Source organism: Oryctolagus cuniculus, chromosome 6, assembly GCF_051225735.1.
Source record: "Oryctolagus cuniculus isolate XC-2025 breed Fujian yellow rabbit chromosome 6, ASM5122573v1, whole genome shotgun sequence".
Classification (NCBI taxonomy): Eukaryota; Metazoa; Chordata; class Mammalia; order Lagomorpha; family Leporidae; genus Oryctolagus; species Oryctolagus cuniculus.
Genome location: NC_142872.1, coordinates 76,410,111 through 76,430,701, shown reverse-complemented (window position 1 = coordinate 76,430,701; position 20,591 = coordinate 76,410,111). Strand labels below are relative to the sequence as shown.

General features: G+C 38.6%; 1 protein-coding gene across 2 annotated transcripts in view; it reads left to right on the top strand.

Annotated features, from left to right (window-relative positions):
• Nucleotides 1-20,591, top strand: part of PXDNL (peroxidasin like) — a 516,369-nt gene that overhangs the window by 471,629 nt on the left and 24,149 nt on the right. For both annotated transcript variants that reach the window (XM_002710472.6, XM_089335219.1), the window contains one exon: nt 18,300-18,414. In XM_002710472.6, the coding sequence (XP_002710518.4) occupies nt 18,300-18,414 (115 nt within the window). The remainder of the gene's footprint in view (nt 1-18,299; nt 18,415-20,591) is intronic.

Genomic DNA, 20,591 nt, shown 5'->3' with positions numbered 1-20,591 from the left:
TCAACTTCTTGTTTTTGCTTTATGAGTTTCTTTCTCTGCCCATAGGATTTTTTTAAAAAAATTATTTAAGTTATACAAATTTCCTGTGTTTTATATATAGTGATTTAGGAACATAGTGACAGTTCCCACCCACCGTCCTTTCTTCTTTTCTTCTTTTCACACATAGTTAGAGTCAGCGGTCTACTGCATGTGCTTACAAGTCAGATTCCATGAATGCGGCAATATGTATGAATTGACTATGTATGCATCATTAAGTACAAGTGCAGCTAAAGGCAAATCAAAGGTCATCTACTCAGATAACCTCCTTTGGGATTTTTTTTTTTTTTTGTATTTCCTGTATTTGTATTTTTTTTGTCTTTGGGCCATTTACCAGTCTACTGGAAGACATTCTGGGAATCCTGTGTTTGCACAGGCATCACTTAACAATAGAACCAGAAAATGCAGAAATATGGCAGAGGCCAGGTGGTTCTGACTGAGTGAGATGGATAGATATCCACCAGCCAGAGTAAGAGTCCTGGGGTACACAACACTCCAGAATTATCAATATGAGTGACAATAAAGAAACAATATTCCAATTAAATCATGGCAGGTTTTTATCAAAAAATTATGTTACCTCTTGTCCATTAGGAGGCTTTAATTTTTCTGTGCACATGAGAAAAGGCTACACAATTGACAATGTGTCTACATTACCATGTCAAAACAACATGCAAGTTAACTGAAAGCACATATAAACAAGAGAGTAGTTTGGGAGATAATTATCAGATGAATCAATTTTTTATTTGGAATTGTTATTCTTTTATTGTGCCAAAAAGCAATAACTGAATGTCATAAGCAATTCCTAGGAAACAGTACACTTCCACTGAAACAAAGAATAAAAATGTGAGGAACAGAAAAGCCCAGACAGAGCTTGAGCCATTGAAGTTTTCTTTTAAGTAGCAAGTTTTCAAAATGTTGATTGACTTGATTTGTTTTTGAGGTATAAGAGCATAAAAACCTCAAAAGGCAAATTCTAAATAGGTAATTATCAAAAGATCACAACAATCAAGCTTGGTAAATGACAGAATTAACAAACAAGTTAGCAAATATAAGAAAATCAAGAATGTTATTTTGCTAGCATATAAAATAAATTAAGGGGCTGGTGCTGTGGTGTAGTAGATTAAAGTACTGCTTGCAACACTGGCATCTAGTATTACAGTGCTGGTTGGAGTCCCCTGTCTCTCTCTCTCACATTGCCATTCAAATAAATAAATACAACTTTTTAAAAATATTCTCAGAAATTTAACTTTTTATATTACTTAACATATTTGATAAGTTATAAAATTCCTGAATTCTTTTCTCTCTTAAATTACTTACAGATTTTCAAAGGTATTGATCATTTGAGAGGGAAAAAAAAAAAAACTAAACAAAAACATGTTTGAAGTTTAGGGAACAATATTTGAAAAAGATTTACGTTACTTTTACTCAGCTGGGGATAAAACTCAAGGGTTTTTTTGCTGTTGTTGTTGTTATTTTATCATACTGTATAGTCTGACAGCTATTTTTTCTTCTTCTCTCCTTTCTGTAATTTCCTCCATGCTTCTTCTAGCTATAGTACAAACGCTTCATAATATTCACAGAAAGTGCAAATTATGAAAAATTATTTTTCAAAACTTTCAAATTTTTTGTACCAAAATAAACCCATAATGATCAGTTAAGACACTAAGGAAAAACAGTTTGAAAAGTGTCTTTGTTTGGAGACACCAAGATGGTGGAATAGGGAGGGAGCTTGCTGCTCTAGTCCAGGGAAGATAGTTTAAAAAAAAAAAAAAAAGGCATAGAGAGAGTGCAATCTCGGGGAAGAGTTAGGGAGAAAACGGCAGGCAGGGGAAACTCCATACAAATTACAGGGACAGGCCAGCACCTCGGCTCAATAGGCTCATCCTCCACCTGAGGCACCAGCACACCGGGTTCTAGTCCCAGTCTGGGCTCCAGATTCTGTCCCGGTTGCCCCCCTTCCAGGCCAGCTCTCTGCTGTGGCCAGGGAGTGCAGTGGAGGATGGCCCAAGCCCTTGGGCCCTGCACCCCATGGGAGACCAGGAGAAGCACCTGGCTCCTGCCTTCGGATCGGCGGGGTGCGCTGGCCGCAGCGCACCAGCTGCGGCGGCCATTGTAGGGTGAACCAACGGCAAAAAGGAAGACCTTTCTGTCTCTCTCTCTCACTGTCCACTCTGCCTGTCCAAAAAAAAAAAAAAAATTACAGGACACTGTGGATCTGCAGAAAAGATATGGCTGCACACATCTCAGTACCCCAACAGCTAGAGCTTCAGCACCAGCTTTGGAGAGTGAGGTTAGTAAGACAAGACTGCAGCAGCAGCAGTCCAAACCCTTGGCAATAGAGTTGCAGGAAGAGTCTGGTGTGAGTCTGGCTTGGAAACCTGTGGGGGATAGCTTACCAGTCAACCTGCATGAAAAAAACGGGGGGCATATTTTCCTCTCCCAGATCACCCAGCACCGGCATCCTGGAACTAGCAGAGAGGGGCTGGGCGTCATTTTGGACATACAAAACTGCTGTACCAATTGCTGTCCACACCCCCAGCAACCAGGAGATACCCGATTATAGCTGAGAGAATTGACAGGGGCCTGGGTGCTCATGACTGTGGGAGCCTTGTGTAGTGAGACTGTGAAAACACTGTGGCTTCATGAGAGGCCACAAGGTGTGGCTGGGTCTTTGGGTATTTATGCTGGGCAGCTCCACATGCTCAGGGCTCCCTAATTGCTTGATGAAAGTCATTGCTCTGGGGTCCATGCTCACACAGAGCATGGATCATTTGTGTGGTTCTTGTGGCAGTGCAAAGAATACTATACCCACTAGGGCTAGTGACCAGGCATTGGTCTCCTTGGAAGCCAGGAGACTATGCCAACAGAGCAGATTAAACCTCCCCTCTGATAAAAACAAACAAAAGAGATACCATGCCCAATTTGGGTGTTACCTTGGAGACTCCCCTTACCCTGTATCAATCAGAGCTCCCTGGCCACACCCAACACACACCTCAGTGTATTCGCTGAAACAGCAGACACTCCACTAATCAGAGGCATATTCTTAAGATAAAAACCATCACAGGGAAGAAAAAACAAGAAGTATCTCCACAAATATCTAAAAATAAACATAGCAATTCAAGAAACAAGAATAAGGAAAGTAACATGATGCCTTCAAAGGAATACAACAACACTTCAGTGCTAGAATATGAAAACAGAGATTGAAGAAATGCCAGAAATGGAATTCAAAAATTGATAGTAGGTATACTTAGAAGTAATCAGAAGCAAATCTATGAATTAAGAAATCCATACATCACATGAATGAACATTTTTCCCACAAAATTTAGATTTTTTTTTTTTGACAGGCAGAGTGGACAGTGAGAGAGAGAGAGATAGAGAGAGAAAGGTCTTCCTTTGCCGTTGGTTCACCCTCCAATGGCCGCTGCGGCTGGTGCACTGTGCTGATCTGATGGCAGGAGCCAGATGCTTCTCCTGGTCTCCTATGCGGGTGCAGGGCCCAAGCACTTGGGCCATCCTCCACTGCACTCCTGGGCCACAGCAGAGAGCTGGAGTGGAAGAGGAGCAACCGGGAAAGAATCTGGAGCCCTGGCCGGGACTAGAACCCGGTGTGCTGGCGCCTCAGGTGGAAGATTAGCCTATTGAGTTGCAGCGCTGGCCAAAATTGAGATTTTAAAGACAATTCAAAATGAAATATTGGAAATGATGAATTCAATAGATTGAATAAAAAATGTTGTGGAAAGCCTTAACAACATATTTGATGAGACAGAAGGAAGAATAGTTGAGTTAGAAGACAGATCTCTGGAAATTTTATAATCAGAAGAAATGGAAAAAAAGAAGAAGACGAAGAAGGAGGAGGAGGAGGAGGAGAAGGAGGAGGAGGAGGAGGAGGAGGAGAAATTAGAAAACTAAAACACTGTATTGGAGGTTTATGAGATACTATTAAATGACCCAGCATGTATCTTAGGCATTCCTGAAGGCATGAAAAGGGAGAATGGATTAGAAGGCTTTTTTGGTGAAACAATTACAGAAAATTTCCCTAATTTGGAGAAAGAAAGGGGAGTTCAAGTAGAGGAAACTCATAAGACTTCTAATAGACATTACCAGAAAAGATCATCACAATGACACATTGTAGTCAAACTCTACACAGTAAAATATTAAGAGATTCTGAAATGTGCGTGGGAGAAATGCCAAATTACTTTCAGAGGATCTCCAATTAGGGATCAAAAGGGACACATAGACTTCCATACAATAATAATGGAAGACTTCAATACCCCACTTTCAGCAATGGACAGGTCAACCAGATAGAAAATCAGCAAGGAAACAACAGTTAATGGACACTGTAGACCAAATGGACCTAAAGGATACATTACAGAACTTTTCATCCTATCGTTGCAGCATATACATTCTTCTCACCAGTACATGGAACTTTCTGTAGGTTAGACCACATGCTAGGCCATAAAACAAGTCTCAGCCAATTCAAAAAAAATCAAAATCATACTGTTACCAGAGAAGGCAAGGGTTCTTCTTTTCATGCAAGAAAGAATTCAGGCGTGGAAAGCAACATAGCAAGGTTTATTAGGGTAGGGACATCCATAAGAACAGATGGACACCTCTCCAGACAGGTCCTGAGAGAGAGAATGCCCAGTCTCTCAGACTGTGGAGGGCGAGGTTAAATGATTGAGTGGAGAGAATACACCTGGGCAGGCCAGGTGGGAGGCTCAGCAGAGAGGCAGAGGGCTGAGCGCGCAGTTTACATTTAGGCTGGGTTTTTTAAGGGCATGGGTCTTGCCTTCTCACCTCTTCCCACCTCTTCTCCTAGAACAAAGGACTTTTTGGATATAAATATGAAAAATTCCTTTCTGAGCTTTCCGCCTGAAGTTATCAGACAGGAGGGGTTATCTGGTAGAAGGGGCAGGGTGTTTGAAGTGCAGATACTGGGCTGCACCTGGAAGGTTATCGAGATGACTTTGAGATGCGGATGCTGGACCTAGATGTCAACTCCTCAGGCCTTTGTCACACACACATAAGCTCATTTCTGACTTCCAACCTAATAATACCATGTATCTTCTCTGACAACAATGGAATGAAGCTGGGAATCAATAACTCAAGAAGCTCTAGAACATGTGCAAACACATGGAGTCTGAACAATATGCTCCTGAATGAACAGTGTATCAGAAAAAATCAAAAGAGAAATCAAAAAAACGATGAACAGGTTTTTTTTTCATACTATTTGTTGAACTCTTTACTTAGTATTGAGTTAATCTTCTATGTATAAAGTTAATTGAAAATAGATATTAGTAAAAAATAAGAATGAGAATAGGAGCGGGAAGAGAAAGAAGGCCAGGAGAGTGGATGGAAGGGTGGGTATACTTGAAAGAATCACTATGTTCCTAAAGTTGTATAAATGAAATGCGTGAAATTTGTATACCTTAAACAAAAGTTTTCTGGAGAAAAAAAAAAGAAAAAAAAATGCCCCTGTAGGAACATGCATTCTGCTAAAGTTGATGCAAGAATAAACATCATATTTTTGGCAAAAGTGTGGTGAAAGAATGGTGAAACTATTCTTATTTTACAAAAGTTTATGATGACAATACCCTAGAAAAATCAGGAAATTACAAATGGATAAGTGTTGCTATAAATGAACAAGATGATGTTGAAGTAGAAGTCTGCTATGGTAAATCATATATACATATATATATGTAATATATATATTCGCAAGGAAAATGATGATCTTATTCATGCTCTAGTTGAAGAAGACGGAAAATTACCAGTAGAAACAATAGCCAACACCATAGACGTCTCAGGTGGTTCAACTGGAACAATTCTGAGTGAAAAATTAAAGAGGAGCAAACTTTCTGCTTCATGGCTGCCAAAGTTGTTGCACCCAGGTGAGGTGCACTGAACATCAATCGCTTCAATGAGAATTTTAAACAAGTGGGATCGAGTATTTTGTTAAAACCATTCAAGTAGCTCTTCCAAGACTATGACAGGAGATTACATGTATCTTTTCCAAGTATGACCCTGAAGACAAACACAGTCTAATCAATAGTTACCAAGAGCAGAATGTGGTTGAGTCAAAGCAAAAGCAGAGCAAAGGTCACAAAAATGTTTTTCACAATGCTCAGACACTGTGTTTGTTAAATTTTTATAATGTCAAAGGGTGATCATATCTGCCTATTATGACAGTATTTTGAGAAAATTGGCCAAACTTTAACAGAAAACACCTAGGAGAGCTTCACTAGAGAGTCTTCTCTACCACTACAGTGCCCCTTTTCATTCCTCTCATCAACCAAGAGAAGGGGTCTGCATTTGCCTTAGCAGTTAAGTCATCAGTTTAGAAGCTCACATCCATATTGGAGTGCTTTAGTTTAAGTCCTGGCTCTGCTTCCGATTCCAGTTTCCTGCTAATGTGCACATTGAGAAGCAGCAGGTGATGGTAACCTCTGTATGAGAGATATGGCTTGAGTTTCTGGCTGTTACTGGCATTCGAAGAATGAACTAGCTGATAAGAGCACTCTCCTCTGTCTGCCACTGCCCCTTGGATAAATAATTTTTTTGAAGAATGATTTTGTGAGATTTTCAATGGAAATTCCTTCGATATTTTTTTTTTTTGGCCATCATGATTTGGTTACTCTTGATATCTTATTGTTTCTAATCTTAAAAATTAATTCAAGAACACCATTTTTATTCAGTTAATTTGTTCTAATATTTTTTACTACATTGACATGGTTAAATTCCTAGGAATCTCAGTTTCTTAGGAATGTACTAAATGACTAATAGCATTACTTACAAAAGTGTCTTGAACTTATTGGTGGTAGCTTTGGGATCCGCATGGGAGGAAGGCCTATACTTCCGGGAATAGAGAAGTCCCTTCCTGTACTTCCAGGGAAGAAAAGTCCTTGTCAAGGTCCCTGTGGGTGCCTAAAGGTCAACCAATGATGATCAGACCCGCCTCAACCTTTAACCCCCATGCCCTGAATCTATAAAAGGAGCTCTCCCAATCTCTGATGTGTGACTTCCCCAGCCCCCCACTCTGTTGGGACCGGGGAACCTCGCCTGGGAGTGGAACCCCAATAAAAGTCTGTGACTTAATTGATTCGTCTGCCTGGGAAGATTTGTTACGCACTGGACACCTTGCAATTGGAGCTTATGTTGAGAAATGAAGTTTACATTTTTACCTTTTAGTTTAATTTTTCATGGACTTTTGAAGTCCCCTTTTAACAACTTTTACTGTAGACAGATGACCTTCCTTTTCAGAATCTTATGCTAACAAGTTTCAAATGCAGAAATCTTGACATTTTAATATCAATTTAAGCTAATTTTCCCTTTCAGCTAATCAATAGATCAAGAGTCTTTGCATAACATTGTAAGGCACTAAAGATGCAATTAAGCAATATTCAAAGTCCTTATTAGCAATCTACTTATTTCAGTAAACTCTGTAATTGGTACATGTTTGTGTCATAAATCAAATACATCAACCTCTACTGATATCATTTCTTTGAACATCAATAACACAATGATTTACTCTTCAATTATTTTTGAAGTGAAAAATTACACCTGATGCAGGTGATACTTTTCCTAAGATAAGATGAGTGATGTGTTAAGGTGACATGTCACTCAATGAAATGAAACTTCCTTCCAACAAAACAATTTCACAGTCACAGATGTATATCTTCTACTGGGACTTAAGGAACCATCTGGTCTTGTAATTTCCAGCTGCGTGCTTCACATTGTTCTGTCTTTAAAGCATCGAGTAATTGTAAATACAGTACATTTTATGTACAAATGTGAATATGTTTAGGTTTACTCATCACTGTCTTTCATATAAATTGGGCTTATGTCTGTAAACTAATGAAAGTTTAATTTCTTCCATAAGAGACTAATTTTATTGCCATAATATTTCTTGATGCTATGGTTGTTTCATGCTCAACATAAAAAGGCCTTCGAAATATTACTAAAGAAGTAAGATTTCAGCAATTCCTATAAAGCTTTAGTGATCCAATTAAATTGCCCTGTGTTCTCAGGTTTATCTTTGAAAGTTGTTGCTATTTTTAATAGCACACCACAAACACCTCTCCCACTTTCCTTGGTTCCTTGAGGACAAGTGTCATGTAGGAAAAGCTTGTTGAAATCAAGGTGAGAACAAATATCACAGCAAGAGAAAGGACACTAAATAGCCTTGAAATAACATGAAACAAGGTAAGCACTCAGAAAGTGATAACAGTTAATGAATCAAACTCTTGTTAAAAACGTAGTTTTTACATCAAGAATAGCCACTTCCTTGCAAATAAAAACGAACCAAAAAAATCCTCTCATAAGTATGGAGAATAAGTTATCTTCCAAATACAGTATCTGCATTCACTTAAATCTTTAATATGACAGGGAAAAAATAATCCCCAGGTATCAGACTAGGTAATTCATAATTCATTAAGTTATTAAATTATTAAGAATACTTCTCAATATACAAATTCATTTGTCTACCAGATACAAGAGGTGTTCAAAAATTTTTTGAAAAATGCATAATATCAAAAAGTATGTGTGTGAATTTTAAACCATCCTTTTGCATCAGAATTAACATATTTGATTTCATTTTCTAAGTACCCTTGTAAATATCTTTTAGCATTACTATAAAATTTTAAATCCTCTTTGTACTAATATTATCTAAATGTTGGCTTTGACGAATTTGGAATTTGGCTTTAACTATGGTCCCACGGACAGTGAAATATGCAGCAAAAGCAGGGAAGATGACCTGCATGCCCTTAGGGAACAGCAACAATGCAGACACTAAAGAAACCTTATGAACCAATAAAAAAAAAATAAAGGAAGCTAGTACCATATAGCCATGCTGAAGTTTAAGAGAACTGTGAAGAGCTGATGGTTCTTATGTGTACCCAAAGACAATTTTTATCTCTACAATATTGACAAAAGATATACTTATTAGAATATTGAGAATGATCAAGTATAAAGCCTAAGTCAAAGTAAATCAGGCACCCAAATCATTAGACACAGGAAAGGCAATAACAATATTAAAGAAAACTGGTTTAAGAGGAATAATGCCTCCACTGAGTTAAGCAGTGACCTGTATTTGAATGTTCCTAGTGAAGTCAATTTATGAGAAACTTATCCAAAACCAGACACATTATCTTCATACCCAACATTGGATCCTATCAATTAAAATTAACATTATCTTCAAAAATGCATTAAGAAGTTTTGAAAAATTGGTTTTATACTAGACCACAAGAACACTAAAATTACTAACAGCAAATTTCACATTGAACATTAAGTACTTAAAAATGTTCATGGAAAAATAAAATTAAAAAAAATTATTTTGATGCAAAGTATTTTGAATTCATACATATGAGAAGTCTTCACAAGGGACATGGAGAAATATGTATTATGAAAAATACTAGTTATGAATTTCAAAATATTTTGGACCAAAATATACATATCTTTAATTTTCCTTTTCCCTAGATTTTTGGGAGTACCTTCATATTTTTTACCACAATCTAACTAACCTGAAATTAAATAATTGTTTAAAATATTTAGACATTTTATTTTCTTTTAACTTTTCTTTAGTCAATATAAATTTCCAAAGTACATTTATGGATTACAATGGCTTTTCCCCCCATAACGTCTCTCCCACCCACAACACTCCCATCTCCTGCTCCCTCTCCCATTCCATTGGCATCAAGATTCATTTTCAATTCTCTTTATATGCAGAAGATCAATTTAGTATATATTAAGTAAAGATTTCAACAGTTTGAACCACACAGAAACACAAAGTGTAAAGTACTGTTTGAGTACTAGTTATAGCATTAATTCACATTGTACAACACATTAAGGACAGAGATCCTACATGAGGAGTAAGTGCACAGTGACTCCTGTTGTTGACTTAACAAATTGACAGTCTTGTTTATGGCGTCAGTAATCTCCCTAGGCTCTTGTCATGAGTTGCCAAGGCTATGGAAGCATTCTGAGTTCGCCGACTCTGATCATATTTAGACAAGGTCATAGTCAAAGTGGAAGTTCTCTCCTCCCTTCAGAGAAAAGTACCTCCTTCTTTGATGGCCCAGTTCTTTCCACTGGGATCTCATTCACAGAGATCTTTCACTTAGGTTTTTTTTGTTTGTTTGTTTGTTTTTTGCCAAAGTGTCTTGGTTTTCCAGGCCTAAAATACTCTCATGGGATCTTCAGCCAGATCTGAATGCCTTAAGGGCTGATTCTGAGGCCAGAGCGCTGTTCATGGCATCTTCCATTCCATGGGTCTGCTGTGTATCCCACTTCCCATGTTGGATCGTTCTCTCCTTCTTAATTCTATCAGTTAATATTATCAGACACTAGTCTTGTTTATGAGATCCCTTTGACTCTTAGACCTATCATTATGATCAATTATGAACTGAAACTGATCACCTTGACTAGTAAGATGGCACTGGTACATGCCACCTTGATGGGATTGAATTGGACGTTTCTAACTCTACCGTTTGGGGCAAGTCCGATTGAGCATGTCCCAAATTGTTCATCTCCTCCCTCTCTTATTACCCCTCTTATATTTAACAGAGATCACTTTTCAGTTAAATTTAAACACCTAAGAATAATTGTGTGTTAATTACAGAGTTCAACCAATAGTATTAAGTAGAACAAAAAAAAATGCTAAAAGGGATAAAGTATTAAGTTGTTCATCGATAGACTTTTAAAATAGTTTGACCACATATTAGTTTGTCAAGAATATAAAAACTCAGTGGACTACCTAAAATAAATTAATGGAAACATTACATATCAAAACTTGTGGGATACAGGGATGAGTACAAGAATACATTTATATTCTTTATCATTGAAAGTCTTTGTTATTCAAAAATAAATGATTAAAATGTGAAACAAGATGTTAAAGAAAATGCAGTCCAATAAGTATGGAAGTCATTAGGAAGTTGTAATATCAGTATAAAGTGAATTGATTATGAAACTAATAGTTGGTGTAAAAAGAAAAGGAAGGAGAAATAATACCATGTAAATAAAAATAAAAGAATTAGATATTCAAGAAAGGTAAGTAATTATTTAACAAATATTACAAATTTATAAAATATAAACTACATTATAGCATATATGATAACCTAACAATGACATTTTCTCAGTAAGGAAAAAGAGAAATCTCAAATGAGAGTAGGAATTAGTTCATATTAATGATCTTCCTTCCTTGTAGTTCTAAGCATGAAAACATCTTAGTTTTTTGCTTTTTGATGCTTTATTTTCAAAGTTTGATATAAAAAATCCCTTGTTAGTTTTTTAATACTCTTCCCAAATTAACGATGATAAATTTATTTTATTTATTTTTAAAGGGCCAGAGTCCACATAAATAGGTAAATTTTTGGTGTGGAATATATTAATATTACTGTACAGCTCTTATCATGAGAAATATTCTCCTCATTCAAGAAGGAGAGTGTCCGTTGCAACATGAATGGCTGTTGAGATGGACATATACTGACCTAACCTCTAATGAGTCAGACCCTTGTACTAACCCTTTCCGTGGGACCAAATCTGTGACTTGCTTCTAACCAGTATGCTATGCAAAGGTTTGGGATATTGCTCGTGTGATTGTGTTCATCAGATAAGACTGTCTAGCAGATGGAACTGAGCTGGACTAACACTTGGACAGAAATTCCATGTGGGTGGCATGTACCTAGTTGAGCCTTCACTTCTGCCCCTGAGAGTATGCATTAGCAGAGGTTAAACTAGACATGGAACTGGTGAAATGTAGGCATCTTAGCCAGCTGGCCAGTGCCCAGCCCTCAATGATTTTTAATCTATGGAGTGCAGCATTGGCACACTGGTGTTACGTAGCCACATGCCTTTGACTGATTCATGCAAAGATGAAAGATGGCCTGGGCTAATGTAGCTTGACTTCCTTAACTTACCCTGTCCATGACTTCCAATTCATTCCAACAAAGTGGAATAGCTAGAGATCGTCCTGTAGTAAGCTGCTGCCCTGAGAATCCCATGATTTTGTTAGTTGGAAATCCTGAAATTCCCATCCTTAATATCTGTTTTATATGTGTCCACTCCTGGGTTAGATCAGATTGGGGTCTATGTTTGGATGTGATTCCTAAGGATGTGATTGAAATCTACGTATATGTAGAGTAACCCTTTCCTTTGTTTTTTTGTTTTTTGTTTTGTTTTTGTTTTGTACTGACTAGCAAGCCATGTCAATACTTTTCTACCAATTTTTCATAGTAATACCTTCAAATACTAAATTCTTGTACACTTTTAAAAAGAGAGATATTTATTTATTTGAAAGGTCAAGTGACAGGTTATGAGCAAGGCAAAAGAGAAAGGGAGGAAAAGAAAGAGCAAGAGCGAGAGAAAGAGTGAGAGAGAATCTTTCATTTCCAAATGGTCAAAACAGCTGGGTTGGCCAAGCTGAAGTCAGGAGCCAGGAACTCCGTTCTGGTCTCCCACACAGGTGGCAGGGACCCAAGCACTCAGGCCATCTTCCACTGATTTCCTAGGCACATTAGCAGGAAGCTGGATAGGAAGTAGAGTAGCACTCTGATACAGGATGCCTGCATCCCAAGTGGTAGTTTAACCTGCAGCACCACAACACTGGTCCCAATTTCCAGTACTTTACAAAGTTTCATACATTGTGCCATGAAGCTGAAATGTTTTGGTGGAGATAATGTCAAAATATGACATTTCATAACTATAACATAGGAAAACACACTTTCCCAAAATATATACATTCAACTGCTTTAGGGCAAAATGTATTTTCATAGTCGTGGAAACTTGAAAAACAGTTTACAAACATATTTTCTCAAGCTTTAATCCAATAATTGTGTTTTTGAGGGACCAGTGTTGTAGATAAAAGCCACAGCCTAGGAAGCTGGCACCTCACATGAGTGTTAGTTCATGTCCCAGCTGTTCCACTTCTGATCCAGCTCTAATGCACCTGAGAAAAGAATGGAAATGGTCCACATGTTTGAGCCACTGCACCCACCTGGGAGACTGATTGAATTTTGGCTCGGCTCAGCCCTGTTACAGCCATCTGTGGTAGTGAACCAGTGGATGGAGAAAATCTCTCTCTCTCTCTCTCTCTCTCTCTCTCTCTCTCTCTCCACCCCATAACTCTGACTTTCCAATAAATAATTCTTTAAAAATATTTTCGAACATAAGTTACAAACTTATGAATAAAGATACATGTATAACTTTGGCATTATGTAAACATTACTGATCAGCTAAGTTAAGTCAGTTAGCTTATGGTCTCAACTTCTCAAACAATAAGAGCCACCTCTACTGAGCCTCGTCTGTGTGGGTCATTCTTACTTACTAAGTGCTTTACTTACATTAATTAATTTACTTCTCTCAACACCTCCATGTGATTAGTTGTATTTTCAACCCCATATTAAAGTGGAGAGAAATGGAGTCAAAAGGATGTGGGAAGAATCATTATGTTCTTAAAAATTGGATATAGGAAGTACATGAAATTTGTTCCCTTTATATAAATTTTAAAAATTAAATAACTTCTTCAAAGTAATATATGTTGAATGTGGGGTAGACAGGATACAAAGCCAAAGGATGTCACTCCTCCAAACATACTCTTTTATTTTTTGGGGGCAGGCAGAGTGGACAGTGAGAGAGAGAGACAGAGAGAAAGGTCTTCCTTTACCGTTGGCTCACTCTCCAATGGCCGCCGCGGCCGGCATGCTGTGGCCGGTGCACTGCGCTGATCCGATGGCAGGAGCCAGGTACTTATCCTGGTCTCCCATGGGGTGCAGGGCCCAAGCACTTGGGCCATCCTCCACTGCACTTCCTGGCCACAGCAGAGAGCTGGCCTGGAAGAGGGGCAAGCGGGACAGAATCAGGCGCCCCGACCGGGACTAGAACCCAGTGTGCCGGCGCCGCTAGGCGGAGGATTAGCCTAGTGAGCCGCAGCACCGGCCATCAAACATATTCTTAAAACACAGAAATGGATAACTCAGTTCCATAAAAGGAATTACTTGACCTTCTTGATTTCTTTCCTTCATTGTTTTATTAAAATATTTATTGAAGTGTCCCATGTGCAGGTACTCTGCTAAGGATAAACTGGGAGGTAGGACAGAGTTTTCCTCTCTGCATCTTCTGGGATAGGGAGGTCATGTGACAGATGTGGACATGGAGAGCACAGGGAGCCAAGAGATTCACATGACTTATTCTTAGCAGTGCAGGAAGGACTTCTTGGAGAAAACTGATTGGACACGTGCAGTGTTCATTACTCAAGGGAGGTCAAATACAGCTGGAGCTGGATCACTGACCACCAATTGTGCACCGGGGGAAATGAGGCTGGGAAGGCCACGAAGTGAAGTACAGGAAAGGATCTGATGTGAATCAGTAAGTATAGGGGCTGTAGTTCACAGAGCCAGGGTGGGCACAGGGATGTGAAAGGGGATCAACCCTGGCACCTGAACACTCACTCACACATATACCTGCACACACATACACGTGTACACACAAGCTTGCACATATGTTACATTATGCTCCCTGAAAATGAGTCATGTGGCTGCATCTTCACCCACATCTGCTGGTGTCTGGAAACACTCTGCTGGATTTCATCCCTCAAGTTAGATGTAGATCAGAAATCTGACAATACTTTTGAGCTGATCTAAATGTAGATCAGCTCCTTTTACTTTCCATACTGGACCCATCAGTTCACTCATTTATATAACAAACAATAGTTCCATTATAGTCACCTCTTAATATCTATAGTGGATGGGCTGTAGGTCTCCCAAAAAATTAAATTTGCAGATTTTAAGTCTCCAATATAAAATAGCACAGTGTTTGTGTATAACATATGCATGTCCTCCCATACTGTTTAAATCATGCCTAGATTACTTATAACACCTAATACTGTGCAGATGCTATGTGAACAACAATTACATGGTATTGTTTAGGAAATAATGACAGCAAAAATGTCTTTCCACATTTAGTATAGATGCACTTTTTCCAAATGTTTCAACCTATACTTGGTTGAAGCCAAGGAAGCAGAACCAGTGGTTACAGAGCAATGACTGTTTTCTCAAATTTCATAATGTTGAAGTTTGTAGTTGTTCTTGTGACTTGTCTTTTGTTCATTGTCTTCTGTAGTGTAGCCACTCAGAGGCTGGTCTTTTGAATCTGACCATAGATTCAAATCTTGTGTCTTCTATTAAAACCTGTAGGACATAGAACAAGGTAATGTAATTTCCTTGACTTAATTTCCTAATGTTAACAACGAAGATAGTAATGTCAATGACAGGTTATTGTTGAGTTTCAAATAAATAACTCATGTGAAGTCTAAGCGCAGGGCTTAAATGTATGTGTATACATATGTATACATGAAACTGCAGACGATAAAGGAACTCCCTCCTTTCGCTTAACAGGAAACTGTCCTTCGGTACCTAATACACTTATAGTCCATAGTATCATTTGCCTGTCTGTTACATAGTAACCTGCTATCCCATAATAGTTGTCTTTATAAAATCTACTGATCTGTTTTTTTTAGGGTCCTTAATAAAACCAAATAAAATTGGCCAGTAGCAAAAATTGTAACTGGAGCCTGTGCTGATCAACTATGATTGGCTGGCAAATTACTTTGTGGTTCATTATCTTGTGAAATGACACACCCCAGTCACATCTCAACAGCCGTCTTTGAACACATGACATGTATACAAATGTGATCTACTAATGTGCATGCTCAGGGAAAGTCCCACACCCCTTTCCTCTTACTTACAATGTTCGGTCACTGAGTTGTGTGCCTCGTTTCCTTTAACATCATAAATTCCTAAACCGCTTTCTGAACAGGGAGATGGATTTGGGTTTTGTTGTTATTTCTCAAGTCCCCTTACAAGTCTGTAATAATACATTTCCACTTCTCAGAAGATGCACTGTCTTCGTAGTGAGAGTATAAGTGCGTGGGCTTGGGTGTTCAACAATACTCACACATACAGAAATAGATATGTCTGCATAGATGTATTGATACAAAATAGTTATGCATTGGCACAAAGCCAGAGCAACTACCCAATTAACATATTGTTTAAATTCAGATACTGTTTGCCAAAGAGGTAGTCAGCAATCAAGGATGCTCTGCTGCTTTGATGGTAATGAGGCATAAATACCAAGGTGATTAAAAAAAAAAAATCTCAGGAACAAAGCACCTTCACTGCCACATTAAGAAAGAGCTGTGTCATTCCTGCAGTGCGTGAGTAGCTTCTGTCCTCAGGTACTTCTCTTACGTACCTGTGACGTCATACACTCTGTTGTGTGCTTGAGAGGTTTATATATGCAATATTGTGCCGTCTCTTGGTGCTTTGTGGTCAGTAAATTCTAAAGTTCCATCTTTCTTAAAAGTAAACAAGAAACCATGAGAGTTGACCTGGAATCTTTTCTCCACTTTTTTTTCCATTTGTATGTGAATTGGGAAGGGGGGGGGGAGAAAGGGGGAGAAGAGAGAAAGAGAGAGAGAGAGAGACCCACCTGCTGGTTCTTTCCCCCCAAATACCTACAACTAGGAGTGGGCTGGGCTGGGACTGCAGCTCAGAACTCAATCTAGGTCCCCCACATGAGTGGTAAGATCCAGTTACTTAAGTCGTCATCTGCTGCCACCCAGGTTCTTTATTGGCAGGTGGCTGGCATTAGTAACAGCTTGAGTCCTGGAGACAGGAAGGAAACCCAGGCACTCCAAGGTGAGATGTGGCCATCTTAACTGACAAACTATATGCTCACTTGTCGTACTGTTTTCTTGATTGTCCAAAATCTCCCACCTGTCCTAGGCTTGCTTTGTTACAGTAACTCATGCTTAGAAATGACCTTTCTTTGTTAGACATATTTCCAGAATTTTTTTTATCCAGTTGTGGCAATACATAATGTGACCTTACAAGAAGCTTTGGTTTTTCTTCAATGAACTGTGATTGTAAATTAAAAACATGGACTAAACAAAAGGTAGAAGTGTCAATCAGAAAGAAAATAAATTATAACCATGACCAATATTCTAGGCACATCACTGTCACATGTGATAAGGCAAAGACTTCAGTTGTCTTTACTTCCTGTTCCTTAAGAAATAGCTTGATAATAGCCCAACACAAAAAACTATAGGGTAATACTTCTTTACCTACCAGCATATCCTGCCCACTGCAGAATAAGACACTGTCTTCCTAGTTCTATTTTTCCCACCAATATTAAGACCATTTTCAGCTTTGTGTTTAGTAGTTTTACTGTGAGGAAAGAAGATTCATATGCTTCTCTTTGAAAATTCTTTCCTGGCTCTTTTTAAAGGTTTTATATTTATTTACAGAAAGATTTTCCCATCACTCATTTTTTTTTTCTTTTGTGGTTAGAAACATGTAACATAAAATTTGCTATCTTACTCTTTTTTTTTTTTTTTTTTTTTGGATAGGCAGAGTGGACAGTGAGAGAGAGACAGAGAGAAAGGTCTTCCTTTGCCGTTGGTTCACCTTCCAATGGCCGCCGCCGGCGCACTGCGGCCAGCGCACTGCGTTGATCCGATGGCAGGAGCCAGGTGCTTCTCCTGGTCTCCCATGGGGTGCAGGGCCCAAGCACTTGGGCCATCCTCCACTGCACTCCCTGGCCACAGCAGAGAGCTGGACTGGAAGAGGGGCAACTGGGACAGAATCCGGCGCCCGGACCGGGACCAGAACCCGGTGTGCCGGCACCGCTAGGCGCAGGATTAGCCTAATGAGCCACGGCGCCGGCCATTTTTTTTTTTTTTTCTGTCTTACTCTTTTGGAGTGTAGTAATAGCTATAAGCACTTGTGCTATAGAGGTCATTAAAAACATATCCCTAGTGGGCAGCAGATATGAATGAGACAGTTTCTGAGGATCTCAGCCCCATCTTCTGTCCCTTTTCGCATTGTGTCAAGTCCTCAGGTGTATTAAATTTAACAACATGCAATCAGCACCCTGACTAAGATTCAGCCTCAACTTCCCTGTGGCTCTTCTGAAACGTGTTTCCTACCTGCCATTGTGAAAACAGATTCAGAGACATGCAAACCAATTTTCTGTGATAGGGCGCTCAGCAATGTTGAGCTGGCCTACCAGCAGGTCTCTCACTGGCTCTGGCTCTCTCCTCTCTCTCTCTCTCATTTTTGCGCACTCTCTCTCTCTCTTTCCGGGTCTGTCTGTCTATCTCATTTGTGAGATCTCTCTCTCATCTCTCTCTCTTTGGTCCTTAGAGAAATCATCTAGACCAAAAGTATGACGGCTTATCTCATGTGATTCTATTATGGATGTTTTCTCCCCCACAGACTGCAGGAGTAGAGGACACCTGAGGACATCCACTCCAGAATCTCGAAAGAGACGCTCTACTCAATACAGCTATCCTGGTAAAAAACATATGGACTTAAGTGATATAATGATCAGGTATGTATAGAAATATCTCATTTCTTCAGATCTACAAAAATATGATATAATTATATTATATGATATAATATTATATGATAATATGATTTATACCTTAGCCTGCTTCTTTTGACAATAGCGAAATACCCGAGTCTAGGTATTTTATAAAGAGAAGAGTTCACAGCTGTGGAGGCTCAGGAACATGGCACTGGTGTTTTTATGGCTCTGGTGAGGGCCTCTGTCTGCATTGTGACATGGTAAATGGCAACATGGTTAGAAATCACGTGATGAGTCAGGGAGCAAGAAGGATTCAGGAGTCAGGCTCCCTCTTTTTATAGTAACCTGCTCTCCTGAGACATAACCAGGATTCCACAAGAACTACATTCATGGTGGTCTCCCACAGGATGGCATCTCTATGGATCCCACAACCTCTTAGCACCACCACACTGGGGACCAAGTTTCCAGCTCATGAGCCTTTGTGGATATACTGACAACACATTCAAACCCAAGCAATGTATTTACTGACAACACATTCAAACCTAAGCAATGTATTTACACATAGGATCAGTATGAAAAGGAGAAAACACAATTTCTGTAGTATATTTGGGTTCCATTTTACTCTGGAATAGCATTATAGAATATGCTCAGCAATGGATTTTACTCAATAAAATGAAGAAAACTGAGTACCATAGATGACATTTTTGATTCCTTCAATCACATTATGGGTAGAGATGTTTTTCAAGTTCTTTTTGATAATATGAAACAGGGCTTTCTTGTAAGGAAAGTAATGATATTTATCAAGTTCAGTTTATTTTTATTCATGAATAATGTTTTACAACAAGGCCTACTTTGAGACCAACATGGAATATTTTTAAACTCTTAGAAAATTAAGAAATGCCAGTATTATTCCTTTGAAGTTTCTTAGGGCTCCTTTTTATAAAAGGAAACACTAATTTGGTATATATTTACTTCTTGTGTTTTAAATTTTTATTTATGAGGTAGAGAGATAGAGACAAAGGCAAAGACAGAGAGGTTTCCCATCTGCTGGTTCATTCCACAAATTTCCACAATTTCTGGGGCTTTGTCAAGGATGGAGCCAGGAGCTGAGAATGCAATCCAGGTCTCCCATATGGACGGCAGGAACCCTATTACTTGAGCCATCACCAGTGCCTCCCTGGGTCTACATTGGCAGGAAGCCGGAGGCGAGAGTCTGGGAGAGCCAGACTTGGGAGTCAGACCTAGGCACTCTGATGTGGGCCATGGGCTTCTGAATACTTGATTAAATGCCTGCTCTTATAATTTACAGATTTTTGATTCATCATTCACCTGAGAGCCTCTGAAAACAGAACGTAATACCTTATACATTGATATGTCCAGCACTTCATTTTATTGAGCAAGCATACAATACATACCATATAATTAAATTGTCAAAATGAACTTTGCAACTTATAACTTGTATATATGTAAAGCATCTAATACTTACATAGTATCTAGCATTTTATAGGCAATCCATAAAACACAAAATGATAGCAAATGCTATGATAATGATCAGCACGTGCTAAACATGCTTTTAAACATTGCTTAAATATTACTCATTCAACAAAAGCATTTGTGTAAGTACTGCTGTGACATCCAATCTGAGTGGTACAGAACAAGGTCTGATTAATTTTAACCGGAGACCACTGACAGGCTATATGAGAGGTCATCAAAATGTTCATGGAAAATTCATATTATGAAAAAAATAGTGATTTCAAAAATTTTTGCAGCAAAATTAATTTATATTTTAATTCCACTTCCATGAACTTTTTCAATTACTCTTATCAACAGGAGATTAGGACAAGATTTGGCCAAGTTTAAGGAGGTTGCAGTTTGAAAGAATAACATGAGCAAAGTCACAGAGGAAAGGAAAATTTGGAGAATATCAGACTGGTGTGATTAAATGAATTGGTGGGATCAATAATTAGAGATGACGAAAATTCTGGAAGTATGTTCCGGTGAAAGAACGATGAGGCAAGGGCAAGAGTCTTATGTTCCAGGACAAGAAAATCTATTCTGTGTGGTCCTGAAGCTCCTCCCACTAGTTAGAATGTTGACCAGAAGTAGGAACCTCAGTAAGAATCATTTTTAAATAACACAAGCAATGGAAAGTATTCACTTGGCCTTTTAATTCGAAATTTAATTTGTTTGTTTTTTTAATG